We start from the raw sequence: 10,622 nt of genomic DNA, 5'->3' as shown, positions 1-10,622 counted from the left end.
TTGGCGCACGCGGGAGGATGGAGGCGGCGGCGCTGGAGCGGTTCCCCAGCCCGGGCAGGGGCAGCGGCCTCCGCGCCCGCCGGCGGGTGCGGCCCGGAGAGCTGCTGTACCGCGCCGAGCCCTTCGCCTACGTCGTCACCAAGGAGCAGCTGGGCGGCGTGTGCGAGCGCTGCCTGCGCAGGTACCAGCGGGCGAGAGGGAGGAAGGACGAAGTCAGCGCCGCCCCTTCCGCTGAGGCGAGGCAGTGCCGGCGGGGCGGGGGTTCCTCTCCCCGGTGTGGGGTGTCGCTGTGCCCGGTCTCTGGGTTTTTCTCCATATCGGCGCGGAGGGGGTGTTTCTCTGGGCCGGGACGGAGCGGGCTTCTCTGTGCACGGGCGGAGGGGCCACTCTGTACCGGGGCTGGGAGTTCACTCCGTGCCCGGGCGGGGTTTCGTCTGTGCCGGGACGTGGCGGGGGGGTTTCTCTGGGCCGGGGTGGGGGTTTCCCTGTGCCGGGGTGGGGGGGCGCTCTCTGTGTCGGGAGTGGGGAGGGGTTCCTCTGCGGGGTGCGGTCTGTGTGTGCCGGGACGGAGGGGGTTTCTGTATGCACGGGGGGGGAGTGTTTATGCCGGGTCTCGGGAGGCGTCTCTGTGCTGGGGCAAAGGGCGTTCCTCTCTCTGCGGTGGGGTCTCTCTGTACCCGGTCTCGGGGTGTTTCTCTTTGCGGGTCACGTCTGCTGCTGCGCCGGGCGGGCAGCTGATGCCGGGGCCGCTGTGCGCTTCTTCCCCCTGCTCTTAGTGAGGCTTTTTTAGAGGCTTCTCTACCGGGGTGTCTCTCCCCGAGCGCGGGCGGTTTGGCCGGAGATTTCCTGGGCTTTGCTGCCGCCCAGGGGGCAGCCCCCGCGAACCCCCGTGGGTGAGGAGCCCCCTTGGGCGGGGGAGCGGTGTGCCTGTCCCCGTCCTGCTCAGCAGCACCCGGTGTGGGCAGCTTGATGTTGTCACCCGCTGTAGCCCGGCGAGGAAACCAGCCGTGGTGTCATTCCCTGCTGCGGACCGCTCTGCCCCGGGTGTTCGTGGGGTGAGGGCAGCAGCAGGAGGTGGTTGTGTTTCCCATCCCCTGCACTTTTATCTCGTGTAAGGAGCACGTGGGTTTGAGACGTATGTTGAACAAATGCCTTCCTTCTTCCCCCGGACCCTTACAAGTGAAAACCGACAAGGCCCACAGTAGTTTTCAGTGTTTGCTTAAAAAAAAAAAAAGGTAACTGTCTTCTACCCTTGAGTAATTTTCCAGCAAGACAGATTGTGACAGACTTGTTTGTAGGAAATCTCTGTAGTAACACCTGAAACATGTTGGTGGGTGATCCAAAACCATGTATAACTACCAAGACTTGAAGAAGAGACACAATGCTGCTAGTCTTTGCTTTTTTTGTGGTTGTGTGGTGGTTTTTTTTTCTTCTTTCTTCTTTTTGTGAGTATTTGATGTTTATGGAAACATTCTCAGTGTTTTGCTTTGTGCCCTTACAGGGCACTTCAGGTTCTGTTTAAAGAAATGACAATGTGATCCTCATTTTCCCAGTGAAAGGTTTGACAATGTGTTCAAGGGTACACTTGCATCTAACCTCAGCATATTAAAAAACCAAACACAAAACCAAAACCCTAGAAGAGATTTTTAGCTAATATGTCTGTGAAGTCTGACTTGGGATATCAGAGTCCGGGGTGGTGGCTGTCTGTACCTTTTCAGCTTCAAGTTGTGAGAGGCTGCAGACTTGAGCAGAGAGGCCGAGTGCAGCAACAGGTGGAATGAAAATGAATCTGAGGTGTTTGGCTGTAGAAGTGTGACCAGGACAAGGCTTGTTGGGAGGCATAATGGTTTCACCAATTCGTGTATCATGAAGGGTTATGCATTTATTAAAGTTTGTCTTTTTTCTAAGTAGTCGTATCAGCTAAATAAGGAAGTTAAAAATATTTTTCCACCAATCTGGCTTCCATTGCAAAATGTACTGTGGCTAGACAGAGTCATAGATTAAGACTGTGAAAGCTGCCTTCTTACTCATCTAGATAAAGGCAGTGGCTTCTTATTCAATGGGCTGTTAAATTAGTGTGTGATACAGGTATCTATGCATAGGTCTCTAATGTATGGAATTTAGAAAAATGCTGAAGCACTGCTGAAATGGGATGTGAATTGAACTTCTTCATGAATCAGGTTTTCATTTAATACACAGTGTGATCTTTGTTGAAAGTGAAGTACCAGAAAATCCGTTACTGCTCATTTGCAAGACTACAGGTAAAAGTCGTGTTCTTTACTACCGTTCCTGTTTTTCACTCTGATCTTTAGGTGGCAGTGCAGGAACACAAATTGGGATAAAGAAGTCCATGCTTGAAATTGATTTAGCATGTTAGCAATCTTATTACATATGAAATTAATGTTTGAGGCTTTATACTGTGAAATGTAATTCCATACTTTTTTTTTTTTCCCCAGCTTGTAGTAGTAAATGTTGTTGGATACATCCACTGCTTATGGCAGTGTGGGAAGTGCTGGGTGAGCCAGAAGATGGGTGATGTGCAGAATATCTTATTTCTGGACTGCCTGGTGAGAGGCAGCCTGGTCTCCTCAGGATTTGGGTCACAGACTTGCTGTGTTGCTGACTTATTGTGTGACCTTGGCTGAGTCCTGCAGCGAGGGGCTGAGGTGCCCAGGCAGGGTAAGGGCAGCTGCTGGGGACAGAGTTCGTTGCTCAGATTCAGAGAGGAAAGCTTGGCTAGTGCAGTAGTTGTGCTTAGTCTTGTCTCAGTTAAGTGAATATTATTGCCGATTTAAATTACTGAGGTGTTTATATACATATAGTTAGTGCATCTACCAGTAGAAAGACTAACATCCCTTCCATACTTTATTGGGCTGTTGGTACTATTTATATAGTGAAATTAAAATTTTTGGTCAGTGTTATTAGGTCTATTCTGCATGTAGACTGGGTGTCTGATTTTGGTAATTGTCCCTGCTTTTGTGATTACTTATTTCAGAAGTAATCCTTTATTTTCTAACGAACAGGCTCATGGTGTGTGTGGTTTGGTTGTGTGCCTTTTTTTTTTTTAATAGAAAGCTGGGCTAAAATATTCTGATACAGCTGATTTGATATGATAGCATAGCTGTTTTCAACTATATTCCTTTAGCAATTTTAAAAATACTGTCCTGAAGTGAGATACAAAGTAAATATTTCCTTGGAGATATAAAGTTTGATGAAGAAAAAAGTGTTTGTTGGCAGCGTGTATTTCTGTGGAAGCAGTGTCTTGAGAGAACAGGTGATACGTTGCATGATGGTACCTTCTTTGCAGAAGAGTATCTGTGGTGTTAGGCTCGGTGCCTTGCTGACAGCAAGCTGTTTGTGCTTTTGTGGAGGTCTGACAAGATTTGAATGGCCAACATCTTCCAACAACTTACTGGGGAAAGCAACCAAGAAGATTCTTCCTGTCTTAATTAAAATTTTCTGTATAGCTTCTTCCATGCTTTCATACCTTTTTAATATGGGGTCAGTGGCAGTGCAGCTCAGCACAGTTTCATGTAGCAGGATTGAGGAGGTAAAGAAAGCTGTTTCATTTACAGACTTAGGGGATTTCACTGTATTTTGCTTGAAGTGGACAAAGACAGTGAATAAAGCTAATTGGCAGTGACCCCCAGGGGCTTCCGTCACCTTTCTCTGTTCTGGAAAGCGACTATTACACCTTTTTTTTTTTTTTTTTTTTTCTTCTTCATTGTTTACCTGGCTATCAGGCTATAAAATAACCTTTCAGTCCCTGGCAATCGAGCTTAATTTAAGGTTTCCACAATTATGTGATGTTCAGTTGGTCTCATTTGTTCATATGTTTGTTGACACCCTCACAGAGCTCTGGCAAGGTGGAAAAGGCGTCTGTCCTTTCACAGGAGTTGTGCTTGCTTTGTCCTTGTAGATTTTACTCCTCTGGGTGATCTTACTTTTGATTATAGTGTCTGTTGTCTTGCCAGGGTCAGATGCCAGGGTTGCAGTTAGTATAGTCAAGTGAGTGTGGTGATTTAATTTTTTTATTTCCTTAAAAAAAGCAAAGTACTATAAACACTTGTAATGCTTGGGTTGCTTATATGTCTAGAGTTCTGCTGTTAATACTGCATGAGATTATAGATGATACCAGAATAGATGAGAAAGCACTGATATTCTTAACTTCCTATGCAAATTTTCAAGTTTAAAGGAAAAGATTTGACTTTTTTTTTCCTGCCATTAATTGGTACTATTTTTTTAATTTCATGGTTTATTAAAATTTGCTTTTATGTAGTTGATCAGTTTAGAAGTTCCATTAAAATCCAGATGTAGCCAGTTACTACTTGATTTCACAAAATGATCCTAAAGCAGTACAGATTTTTAATGTAGGACAATTTAACATTGCAAAGTTTGCTTGTACATGCTGATTTATCAGACTGTCTGTCTGAGCTGGTGGTATTGCTCAGTTTGCTCAGCTTGTTTAATCTTTACATGGCTTTTAAAGATGCTCTTTGATAAGTGAATGCAGAAGTGGCATCTTGGTGCTTGGCAATTCTCTTCCTCTGAGTATTTGATGTTGTGTTGGCCGCTAATCCATGCTGGTTGAGTTTTCTGCAAGGTACGTGGTAGTGGTGACACTACATGCTCTGACTTTCAGATTTTGAATTGAAAATATACCAAATCTGCTACAGAATGGGAGTGAAAATACAAGGGAAAGTCAATTATGATTTTTTTGTCTGTTTAGTTTTTACAGAACATTTCTGTGGTGGGTTCTGTTTACAAGAATCCACTGCAAGAAAACTTAATTCCTGGTTGATACTTGGGAACAAACACGCAAACTTTCTAGAATCTGTGTCTCAGAGAAAGTAGGAGGAAGAGGTGACACTAGCCTGTTTCCAAATGCTATACTACTTAAGCCTTTGAAGGAAAGAGTTGCTGAAGAAAAGTGAATATTTGAGAACAGGTGATGTATGACATTATATATAGACTATGAAATAAAAAAACAAGAGTGTTTCTTGTTTGGGTAAGGTCAGAGGTTCAGATTCCAGTGACAGAATAAGAGGAAGTCTGAATGTGTTTTTGTATGACTGCAGCTTTTGTAAACATACCTAGAGAGAGGAAAAACATAAGTTAGGACTGCTTGTAAACTAGCCATGACAACAGTGTGGAAAATATAACCAAGAATTTGGTAAATAGTTGGGCAATTACGAAGTGCTAAATGCAGGCCAGTGAGTGTGTGCTGCTTGCTGTATTTCACCTGGCTTGCAGTACTGTGTCTTTGGCATAGACACACTCTTAAATTAGGTGCTGGTTTATATTTTTATTATTATTATTGTCATTGCATAGCATTGTTGAACTATGGAGTGCTTTGTTTAATGGCATCCTGAAGGTACAAAAATACCATTATGCTATAACCACAGTGTGGAATAGTTTAAGTAGATAGAAGCAGGGTTTGATTCAGAAAGAGAGTGATGAGGGAGATGGTTGTGACTGTGTGATCCTTTGTACCATGGTGGTGGCCCTGTCTGAGGACAGCCAGCCCTTAACCCTCCCAGTCTGCCTTTTGCACCGGCAATTGGGAGGCTGGGAGAGGAGCTGGCGATTTTTGTTCTGTAGCAATGGAGATATCTCAGTGATGGTCAACAAACCTCAGTGCCAAAGAGTGTCTCTCAGCACAGTGCTTGGGTTCTGCTGCGTCCAGCTGTGCTGGGTGGTCAGGGGACATGAGCTAAAGGATGCTCTTTTTCTTTAAGCGGATAGAAGTTTAGCATATATGAGTCTTCCTGTAATGCATGAGGCTATAAAATCTACACAGTCTCTTCTGACTAATATTTCTGTTGCTGGTTAATATAGAGATAGCTTTAAAAGTTACCTTCTTGGAAACATACTGTTTTGTTGCTCTAGGTGTTCCTGGTATACTTGTATTTACTTCTACAGGAATACTGAAATGTGGAAAACTACTATTTGATGATACATTCTTTCTTAACTTTCCATGAATTGCAATACCCCCATTTTATAGTTTACTTATATAAAAAGCCCTTTTTTTTTCTTTTGTAGACTATTGTATTTCCGTAGTTGTTTGTAGACTGGAATAACAGGTTTTAAAAATTCCTTAAACTTGTATATATATTTCTTAGATTCACCACACAAATTAACTGAAGTTAGTCAGCATGACTTGGTGCCATGGGTTTGTTGGAATAACGTTAAGATGTGAGAAGTATGGTGTGTTTCGTGTCCTTTCAGTGACAGTCCAGCTTCTGGCCAGATTTCCTGTAGGTTTCAAGATGCATAACCTTGTATGAAGTAGAGGAATATAGACAAATTATATCTGATTAGTGGTAATCACAGTGTCAAAACAGTGGGGCTATTAGGAGTAGGTATGTTTTTGTACTTCCAAGGTAGGATAATCCTGGGAATTATATGCTATAACTTGATTTAGCATTTCTGGCTAATCACTTAGGAGTGCAATGGCAGTGCTCTAGCCTCTTGATATATCTGGTTTTGTGTAAAGTTAAGGGCAAACAATGTGAAACAAAATTGTATGTGAGACATGTGCTATACAAAGTACCAGGATTTCAGGTTCCTTGTAGGTGCGTGAGAATGTTTTCCAAGCCCCAAGAAATTGCGCAGCACCACCAGAACCGTTTCTGTCTGTAGCTGAATGACTAATGACTGAATGGTTGAGAGTTTCCTGTGTTGCTGTCAGGAATATCCCTTGGGAGGTGTTTTCCTCGACCAACTGTTTCTTTCTCTTGGAAATTTGTTTTGGGAATGTAATCCAGGTTCTGTTTGCTGTAAGCCCTCTCCATTGCAGAGCATTTCAGTCCTTGCTCTGTGCCTCTGCCATGCTCTGATGCTCTCTGTTACCCTCTTTACCCTCCTTCCACCCTCTCCTTTAGATTGGAAGGATGATAAGGAGGATGAGGAAGGAAGAGAGACTTAGACTTCAAGTTGGAAGGTTTTAAAGGGTTTTACTAATGCTACTAATAAATAGAGAATATATACAAAATATACAAAACCGATCTTGAATGCTCGATGTGGAGTTGGTGTCACTCCAGCAGCTGTAAGGCAGGTACCTGGAAGTCATGGGTGGGACTTCACAGCAAACTGGACACTGGATTTCAGGGATGCAGGGCCTGAGGCCTATAGATCGCAGACAGACAGACAAGGTCCTCTCTAGATGCCAGCCACGGTCGAGGAGAGATTGACCCTCGTGGTCACCCTCTTATATAGGGGTATGATGATTATGGGATGGAATACTCAATACCAATCAGTTTCAGTCACCTGTTCCATCCACCCCTCCTCAAACACGCCCCTCTCACGATAGAACGTGGGAAATCTTACCAGTCTTTCTTGGCTACCATAGTAATAAATCTAAACACGAGCTTCTTCAGCATTCTGTTCGTCTTCTTGTCAGCACTGAGTGCAGCATCCGAGGAAAAATATGCAGGCAAAAACTCCAAGTACAGCCATCTAGAAGAACTTGGCTGAAAGGAAAAATCGCTAAAAGAGAACTGGTCTTGTTTTTAACAAAACCGGGACAGCCTCCTTACAGCTTTGGATACTCCGGGCTTGGTTTAGGCCAGGTGTGGGTCCTTGCCCATCTCCTGCTGCTGTCTTTCAGGCTCAAGGCTGCTGTTAATGCCTTTTGCTGCACACCTGGCTTTGCCCTTGTTAATAGTAGAACAAATAAAAAAGGGAGAAGCATTGTTAAAAATTCTCCCAGGTCAAGTGTGTGTTGCTATGTCTGTCATTTATGGAAAATGAAAATTTAGGTTTAGCCATGCTTTAAAAGTCCCTAAGGGCCTTACTGTGGTGTGATTCTGTGTTTACAGTTTCCATGCTTATGCTGCTCTGTAATTTGAAAGGTATTATATCAAAATTGTTGTCTTGTCAAGCTGTGACTGACAATTTAAATTGTAGTCATCTTGTAAATTCTGCTGAATTTAGGCTTTACTATGTATGTGAACTCCACACATTACATTGTATTTCTTTTCTGCATAGTGCAGTCCATACTAATAATGTTTTAAGATAGTAATATGTTCTGCATGAATATTCTTTGCTTGTGGTAAATGTGCATGGAGGAGAAATTTTTCCACCTTGTAGCGTGGGTCAGTCCTGGGCAGTCAGGCCCCACCTTAGTTCCTTTACCCACTCATGTTTCTGCCATGTTTTACATCCCCAGAACAATTTCCTACCATTACTTTTCAGTTCAGGAGAAGAAGCCCTGCAGACACTTTCAGTTGTTTCTTGCCACAAAGAAAATATTTTCTTTTTAGCTGATGTCTTGGTTACATAGGAGTGTCTTTATTTTTCTGACTTTATTTTTGTCACCGATTTTACTTCGGGATCTGTGCTTAATTCTTGAAACTGTAATTTTCTGCGGCTGAGTGGGAGATTTTATTTACAGGCCAGGGTGTAGTTTTTAATCATTCCCAAGGGCGTCCTGATGACTGCAGGGTTGGCACTAAGTGGCACAATTGGTTGAACACCAGTGAGTAATGCCTATGCTAACTCAAGCTGTAAACCCCTGTTCATGCAATATTTAGCTTGCTGTTTATCATCTTAGCTAGGCCTTGAGCTCAGAGCTTGCTCTGCTATTAGCTAGTGAAATTAAAGACTGAATATTTTTTGAAGTGCAGTATCTTCTTGGCCTCTGAGTCTCAGAGCACCTGATTCCCGCAGTCCCTCTGTGACGGGTCTCGGGTAGGTCTCTGTGCTGGGGCGGGAGGTTTTGCTCTGCAAGGGTGAGGCTTTGTGGGGTTTCTCTGTGCCAGGTCTCGGGGGGAGTTTCTGGGGTTTGTCTGTGTGGGGTGTTCTCTGTGCTGGGTCTCAGGGGGTTTCTGGAGCCCCTCTGTTCCAGGTTTCTGGGGTTTCTCTGTGCCTGGGTGGGGAGTTTCCCTGTGCAAGGGTGAGGATTTCTGGGGTTTCTCAGACGCTCATCTACAAGAAGGGCTGGGAGGATGATTTGGGGAACTACAGCCTTGTCAGTCTAACCTTGGGGCTGGGCAAGCTCATGGAGCAGATGATCTTGAGTAACATCACACGGTACATACAAGAGAACCATATGATCAGGCCCAGTCAGCGTGAGTTTATGAAAGGCAGGTGCTGTTTGACCAACCCGATCTCCTTCTGTGATAAGGTGACCTGCCTAGTAGATGAGGGAAATGCTGTGGATATTGTGTATTTAGACTTCAGTAAAGCCTTTCACACTGTATCCCACAGCATTCTCCTGGAGAAGCTGGCAGCTCATGGCCTGGGTGGGTGTGCTCTGCGATGGATAAAGAACTGGCTGGGTGGCCGGGCCCAAAGAGTTGTGATGAACGGAGCCAAATCTAGTCAGCGGCTGGTCACGAGTGGTGTTCCCCGGGGCTCAGTATTGGGGCCAGTTCTGTTTAATCTCTTTTTTTTTTTTTTTTTTTTTTTTTAAGGTACTACTTTGTTCTGATAAGACAAACTATAGCAACTCTTCTTCTTGCTGTGGCCTGGCCACTATTTTCCATCAGAGAAACAGAACTTGCGGCTCCTTCTGAAATACGTGGTGTTCTGAGGGACGCTTGCACATCTCACAGACTTTACCTCCGTTTTTATGCGGCTTGTCCATGTGTGAGGAGCAAATTCAAGTACCACTTTGCGTATCATTGTGCTAGGCATCTTTATTGAACATTGTATGGGATGAGAAATGTTTGTGCCAGGCTAGTGTGCTGCAGTTCAATTTTCTCCAAAAAAATTGACTTTTTAAATCCAGCTCTGGATCCAGATGTTCTAAGCGTGGGTAAGTATCGATGTGGGTCTGTACTTTGTGTATCTGACTTTGATTTTTGTAGTGCATTAACTCCAAGTCCACGAGCTGTTGAAAGTATCTTAGTCCAGATTTCTGAAGAAACAAAGACTGAAAGATTAAAAACAAAAATTAAAGTGACACAGAAAACCACTTCAGTGATTTAGGTTTATAAGTGTTTATGTTGTTTTAGCAATTGAAACTGGCTACTCAGCTATTTACAAATTTTATCCACTTGTCATATTAAAATGGTCTTATTGATATTGCTGTACGACAGATGGAATAACTGTGGAAACAATTTATTGAAATAGTGTATGAAACTCAACATCTGATGGATTTATCAGAAGTTTTTGCCCCAGGAAAAAAAAGAGGCTATGCAGTAATCCACACAAGATATATATGATATCAGGTGTAAAACAGATACAGCAATGAAGCATATTTTACGCTTAATAAAATTGATTACAGAACTATGTTATCTTTTTGTAAAGACTATAGTTTTGCTTTTATTCCCTAAAATAAGCGTAGAATCGTATCTCTTACTCTAATAACGTCCCTTTCAGTGACTGAGACAGATGAATTGTGCTGATGAACACTAAAAAGAATGACAGGTCAGCCTTATAATAGCGAAAGAGTTATAAAGGCTCTTAGCAGCCCAGTTACTGAAATAAGTTAATCTTGCCACTTGTAATAGATACTTAGTATTTTTATTGCACATACTCAATCTGTGTATTGCTCATATGTGGGTTTTGCTGCTGCTTAATAGCCTTTGCTGCTTTGGCAGTCGTTTTGATTGAATTGCACTATTTTATATGGTTAGTGCCTTATTGAGTGTTCTGATAAGTCAAAACTGCTTAAA

The 10,622-nt window shown here is 43.4% G+C and overlaps 1 protein-coding gene across 1 annotated transcript in view; it reads left to right on the top strand.

Annotated features, from left to right (window-relative positions):
* SMYD3 (SET and MYND domain containing 3) overlaps window positions 1-10,622 on the top strand; it is a 411,825-nt gene continuing 401,203 nt past the window's right edge. The window contains exon 1 of the mRNA XM_065632390.1: window positions 1-181. Coding sequence (XP_065488462.1) covers window positions 18-181 — 164 coding nt within the window. The 5' untranslated portion in view covers window positions 1-17. The remainder of the gene's footprint in view (window positions 182-10,622) is intronic.

Source organism: Caloenas nicobarica, chromosome 3, assembly GCF_036013445.1.
Source record: "Caloenas nicobarica isolate bCalNic1 chromosome 3, bCalNic1.hap1, whole genome shotgun sequence".
NCBI classification, from domain to species: Eukaryota; Metazoa; Chordata; class Aves; order Columbiformes; family Columbidae; genus Caloenas; species Caloenas nicobarica.
Note: the sequence above shows the minus strand (reverse complement) of the source record. Positions and strands in the feature narration are given on the sequence as shown.